Genomic DNA, 6043 nt, shown 5'->3' with positions numbered 1-6043 from the left:
GAACATACTCTGTAAAAGTTATAATGAACCTGCAGGAGGGGCGCTGTGCACAGGGTGGGGGTCACAGAGCCCGCCCGCCCCAGCACAGGAGAACAGGAGGGGCTGAGGCAGTGCACAGCCAGGAACAGGGGAGAAAGGGCAGCACCTGGGGCTCCGAGGAAATCTAGTCGGCACTTGGGGGTGGCCCCAGGCTCAGGCCGAGAACAGGGAGGAGGACTGGGGTGGGCTCAGGGTGGCAGTGGCAGGCAGCACAGCCCTCCGGGTGGGACCAGGCACTACAGACCACCTCCATCACACCCCCAGCTCTGGGCATGGCCGGACAGGGCTCACACCCAAAGGGAGGCCCATGGCATTCTTTGGGGGTTCTTTTTCCCCTGCCCCAGCCAGGGAAGGAGTCGGGCGGGGGGAGCTGTGGCAGTGCTCCCAGCAGAAGCTGCTTCCAAGCTGAAGGTCGGGGGCTGGGGTTCATTGCATGGGGGTGTGCATGTGCTCACACATGCGTGTGAGCTCCTGAGTGACGCCCACATCTGTGACCTCGGTGACTGGAGAGCTCTGAGGACACCTGTCTGAGGACCTTAAGGGGCTGGCCTTTCTCCTGCGAGCTCTGGAGCTCTCGAGCTCTCCCTTACCCACTCTTCATGCAGAACAGGCCGCCGCCCAGCCGCTCCCAGGCTTTGAGGGAAATCCACCCACCAACCCCCAACACTGGCACACAGAGCCCTGGGGACAATCAGCAGCTTAGATTATCCACCTCCGCAGGCTGCTCCAGCGTTCGCACCACGGCCTGCCCACACTAGGCTGGACTCCCTGCCATGCCAGCCTCCACCTGTCTCGGGCCTGGGGCCATAATACTGCAGCCGGTTACTCTAGCACCTTGCGTCTGTTGCCCTGACCCTCTGGGGTCCCTGGGGGGCCAGGCTACAAAGCCAAGGAGAGGGGAGGTGGAGGAGGACAGGGTAGGGAGGGCAGAGTCAGACTGGGCTCCACCCCAGGGTAAGCTGGGAAGGGCACCAGTCACTCCTCCCCCCGCAACACACACACACACTCCAGCCTGGCACTCCAACTCCCCAGCATGGCTGGTGGGAGAAGGGGAGGGGGCTGGCTGTGCTAGGGGCACGGGTGAGGGCTGAGGTCAGGGCATTTGGCTGAAGAGTCGAGCCAGGACCTCTTCTGTGGAGTGTGAGGGGAGGCAGCCCAAACTCTCCTCTTCCCAAAAATGTAGGACGTGAGCAAGTGTCGAGCCTGAGCAACGGGATCCCCGGAGGAGGGATGCGGGAGACAGCGGCCCCTGAGACAGGCTGCGCCCACCCCCCACGCACCCACTCCCACCCGCTCTCATGGGCACCTCGTCTAGTCCCCGGGCCTCCTGCAAATCCACATGTCCTTTAGGGCCACTCCAATGGGGGTGGCTCAAGGGCTCCAGGACCCTTCTGGGTGCCTCCGGGCCATACCCTCTACTTCCGAGTCCTTGCCCCCGGGGAGGGGCCTGGGGCTGCAGGGCTGGCAACTGTGGAGGCTTTGTGGCCCCACCGTAGGTTGTGGCAACTTGCAATTCACTTTGGTCTGGGAGAGGAGGCCCCTTTATCTGTAGAGAAAGAGACAGAAACAGACCTCAGAGAAGAGCCTCTGAGACATGTTAAACCAAGACTAGCCATTTGGACAACTTGACAACTTACCGCTGGGCAGGCTGATGGTCAGGAATGGGGACACTTGCCTAGGGGTGCCCACCCCACACCCCAAACTCTAAACCAGACTGCCTCCCCACATCCACCCCTGCCCACACATGTAGGGAACAGGCTGGAGTTACCAAAAGGGCTTGTGGTTTGCCAGGGGGGAGGGGTCGGGGCAGGGACGGGCCACGGTTCGGCTAGTGTGGCAGCAGCTTTGAGCGCCCCGAGGTTTCCTGAACGCAAGTGACAACGCTGCCCTTCCTGGGAGTCACCCAGTCCCAGGCTTTAGACAGGGAGCCAGCCCAGCAGGCCCTCGGGGTGAGCTCCTCAAACCCTCGGAGCCCCCACTTGCTCACTAGAAAATGGGGGTGATCTAGCCCTGCGCTGGGGAGCTGGGGAGCTGGGGAGGATGAAATGAAAGAACAAGGAGCCGGGACTTGGGAGGGCTGCCATGACTGTGACCCCCATGTCTCGCCCAGACTAAGACACCCATTTCCCCACATTTTGATTTGCCCAAAACCAAGGTGCCCTTTTCATTCGCTGTGATAAGGCTTCACCAAATTGGCAGCCTCTTTTTCTGAACTGGGGGTAAAGAAAAGAAGTGGGGCCTCATGTGATGGGTGGGGACTGGGTTTTATGAAATGCGGTATTACCCCTCACTTCCGGGAAAAGCAGATCCCCTCCCCCTTCGACCGCCTGTCTCCCGGCCCATTGCGGGGGTGGGGGTGGGGGTGGGGCAGGCACTCACAGCTCCGTGTCCTCCAGGGCCGGTGGGCGCTCCAGCGCCTGCCTCCGCCTCCGCACGGCCCCCATGATCTTCTTGCGGGACCCCAGGGGGACGCTGATGCTGCGGAGGTCGAGGTCTGAGCACAGCATCAGGGCTTCCAGGTCGATCTTCTCCTGCCGCAGGAGCGGGGTGAAGTCCTCCATGTGCAGGGAGGCCAGGAAGGTCTCCAGCGGGCTCGTCTCGGGCTCCAGGTCCTCATCGAGGCCCAAGTCCAGCTCGTCCCAGGGCAGCTCCTCCCCGCAGCTGCGCTCCTGCAGGCTGTTGGCACTGCCCAGGCTGTCGTCGTCCAGGCTGGGGGAGCTCTGCAGCCGGCCCCGCGGCGTGCCCGCGCCGTCCAGCGCCGCGTCCTCCCGGCCCAGCCCATGCAGCCCGCTGCTCAGGTAGTTCCTGCGGAACACCATGGTGCCCAGGCCCGGGCGGGTAAACAAGGAGTCGTGGCCTGAGTCGGTGCTGACCTCCGAGTGGGCCGGCTCGTTCGCCAGCGTGGCACGGGAGACGCTGTCCTCGTCGGAGAGGAACATGTCCCGGAGCGGGGAGCGACCCCACTCCTTGGGGTTGGCGTAGTTGCCCTGGCGCACGAACATCACGTCGCTGCCCAGCTGCAAGCCCGAGAGCGAGCGCACGCTCTTGCGGCCGTCCTCGGAGACCTTGAAGGTGCCCTCGCCGCCCTGCTTGCGCCGCTCCAGCTTCCGCTGGATCTTGGTCTTGCCCCTGTTGGTGCCATGCAGGGTGGCCTGCGAGTAGGGCAGGTGGCTGCCCAGCGCCAGGTGCTGCAGCCGGCGGCTCAGGGTGCTGGACGTGAGGCTGGAGAAGCTGAGCGTGTCGGAGCGCTCGGCCAGCTCGCGCCGGTAGCGCCGCTCCATGCGCTCGTGGTGCTTGCGCTGCATCTTGGCGCACTCGCGGATGCGCCGCTCCGCCTCGCGGAAGGCCTTGTCCTTCAGCTTGCCCACCAGCTTGGGGTTGAGGCTGCTCTGCTTGGCCGCGATGGAGTCCAGGTAGCGCACGCACTCCATGTGGCCCTTCATGGCGGCCATGTCCAGCGGGGTGTGGTAGTCGTTGTCCAGGCACCAGATGTTGGCCCCGAAGGACACCAGGAAGGAGAGGCAGTGCAGATGGCCATTGGAAGCGGCCAGGTGCAGGGGCGTGTTGCCCCAGATGTCACACTTGTCCGGGTCGCCCCTGCAGTGGGAACACGTGGGGAGGGGTGATGAGCCATCGCAGCTCAGGCGGGCTTTCGGCTGTGGCTGCGGGTGTGGGGAGCTCCCAGCCTCCCCCACGGGCACACCAGCGGGACCCGAGGGCCTGAGATCTCTCCTGATACCAGGAGACGCGCAGCCCTGGGCCACTATTCGGACGTAGAGGCGCCCCGGGTGCGCAGGGGGTGGGGCGACAGAGAAGGCGGGGCCAGGGCGGGGCTTTCCCCAAGAGAACTGAGGGCTGGGAATCTCAGGGGATGAATAATTGATGCCCAGAGAGAAAGGAGTGAATTATTCATGCGGCCCAGTGGGGAGATGGCCCAGAGAGGTGGTGGGCCAGGGGCGTCTGGGTCTCTAGGCAGGCGTGGTGGTGAGCATGGCTGCGTGTGCGGGAGTGATCGCAGGAGGATGAGGGGTGGTGTGTGCTGGGCCTGAGCCCTGGGTGAGTGCGTGTGCGTGAGGGTGTGTGCCTGCGTGGCGGCGGGCACAGCCATGTCTGCAGGGAGCAGGGCCAGGCCTGGCAAGCCCGAGTGTGAGAGCAGGTGTCGGGTCTTGGCCTGGGCCAGAAGGGGAGCGTGGGGGCAGCCAGGACTAGAGGGAGGAGGAGGGAAGTCTGCCACCGGGGCCCAGCGCCCTCTCCGCCCCGCTGCCCCATCACTAGGAGCCCTGCGAGGCAGGCCTGTCCACGGGACCCTCCCAGGTCTGCAGCACCCTCCACACCAGGCAGGGCAGGCTCCCGCTGGCTCCTCCAAGCTCCCTCCTCCCGCAGGAGCCTAGCTCAGTGCCTCTGCCTCAGGCTAATGAGGCCACAAGGCCACCCCTCGGGGCTGGAGAATCACCCCTTTGTCACTACCGCTCCCTGAGCAACCCCTCCTCACGTCCCTCCCAAGTTGCCAAGTCCCGCAGGGCCATGAGGGGAGGGCTGCTTGGCATCTGGTGCCCACACCCGTGCCCCTTGCTGGAGGTGGGGGCATTGGAGGGAAATGAGTCTCTCTGAGGGAGGGGCAGGAGGGCAGGATCACGTGTGCCCTCTTGGCGTGGAGAGGGGCCAGTCTTAGCCTTTTGGAACATGGTTCCACTGCCTGGTCGTAGGGGCTGCCCCCGCCTGCTGGGCCCCAGGAACAGCCACCCAGGGAAGGCAAGGGGTTCCCCCACCCACCACATATTCGGGCCACAGACCAGCACCTGGCGCGAGGGCCAGCCGGCCCCTGGCCCTCCACCATGTTCCCAGGACCCTCCTGGGGCATCTCCACCTCTTTCTCTCTGTCCAGGCTGCCCTGGTGTCTGTCCACTTCAGCCTGACTTCTCTATAAATCTGCTGGGGGCGGGGGAGTTGTCCACAATGCCATTCAGCCCCGGGAGCCCCCTTCAGTGTCCCTGAACCCTGCATTCCTCAACGGCTACCCCCAAACCCCTTCCCTGGCCCTGACGCCTGGGCTCTATGCTCCCCCTCCCCCTAGACAATTCCAAAGGGAGGAAGAGGGAGCCTTCCGTGGGGGAGGGGTGCAGCGGGAGTTGTAGGGTGGCTGAACCCAGTGACAGTTGGTGCTGTGGGCAATGCCCATAAATCCCGGCAGTGAGCCAAGAGAGAGAGTGTGTGCCCACCCTGGGGGGGGAGGGGCACACTTCTGGGCGAGCCCTCAGATCCAGGCTGGGTGGGCAGCGGGGACCCCTCCTTTCCTAGCCCCCCTGTCCCCTCTGAGGCTTCCGCACCTTCTCTCCCTTCTCACTGTGCCTCTCACACTTGCTGCAAGGTGCCACCCACGCAGGAGACCTCTCCCACCTCCCCCTCCCTCTGCAGCCCCTCCCACAATCATGAACCCCCAAATCCTAGCCCTCCTCTCCTAGCCCCATATCCAGGTCACAAGTGTCACATGCCTCAGCCGGTGTCCCCCTCCCTCCCACGACGGCCAGGCCCCAAAGTCCCACCCCAGGGTCCGTCCCCAGGGAAGGAAGTGGCTCAGAGGAGAGCGGCCTGGGACCCGGGCGGGGCTGGGGGCTGAGAGCGCGGGCGCTCTGCCCCCTCCCCTAGGGACTGGGCTGGGCACTCACCCCCGGCTCACGATGAGGCGCAGCGACTCCAGGTTGCCATGGTAAGCAGCCCAGAGAGTGGGGGTCATGCCATCCTCGTCGGGGGCGTTCAGCTCCTTCCGGGTGGCCTCCTTGAGGAGCTCCAGGTAGCCGTCCCGGGCCGCCCGGTGGTACTGGTCGTTCATGGCTCCCGACTTGGACGGGGCGGGCCAGCGGCTCGGGAAAAGGCCCCCCGCGGGGGAGGTTTTCGGGGTTAGGACTGAGGCATGGGGTGGGGGGAGGGGGCCGGGCAGGGGCCGGGGCCGCCAGCCCCGCTGCCGCAGACGGTGGGTGCGGAGCGCAGAGCCGCCGCTACTCCG

General features: G+C 65.2%; 1 protein-coding gene across 2 annotated transcripts; it reads right to left on the bottom strand.

Annotated features, from left to right (window-relative positions):
* USH1G (USH1 protein network component sans) lies at positions 1–6043 on the bottom strand (the record flags this gene model as incomplete). 2 transcript variants are annotated; one of them, XM_080679341.1, is made up of 3 exons in its annotated part: positions 5706–6043; positions 2419–3636; positions 1–1585 (listed from the first exon to the last, which is right to left on the bottom strand). In XM_080679341.1, the coding sequence occupies exons 1-3, from the start codon at positions 5867–5869 to the stop codon at positions 1582–1584; spliced, it is 1386 nt and encodes a 461-aa protein (XP_080535467.1). In that variant the 5' UTR covers positions 5870–6043. The 2 variants fall into 2 exon arrangements, with proteins under 2 accessions (XP_080535467.1, XP_080535466.1); XM_080679340.1 differs by lacking the exon at positions 1–1585 and having other exon boundaries at positions 2415–3636; positions 5706–5884.

Source organism: Plecotus auritus (genome assembly GCF_963455305.1).
Source record: "Plecotus auritus genome assembly, chromosome: 7".
Lineage (NCBI taxonomy): Eukaryota > Metazoa > Chordata > Mammalia > Chiroptera > Vespertilionidae > Plecotus > Plecotus auritus.
Note: the sequence above shows the minus strand (reverse complement) of the source record. Positions and strands in the feature narration are given on the sequence as shown.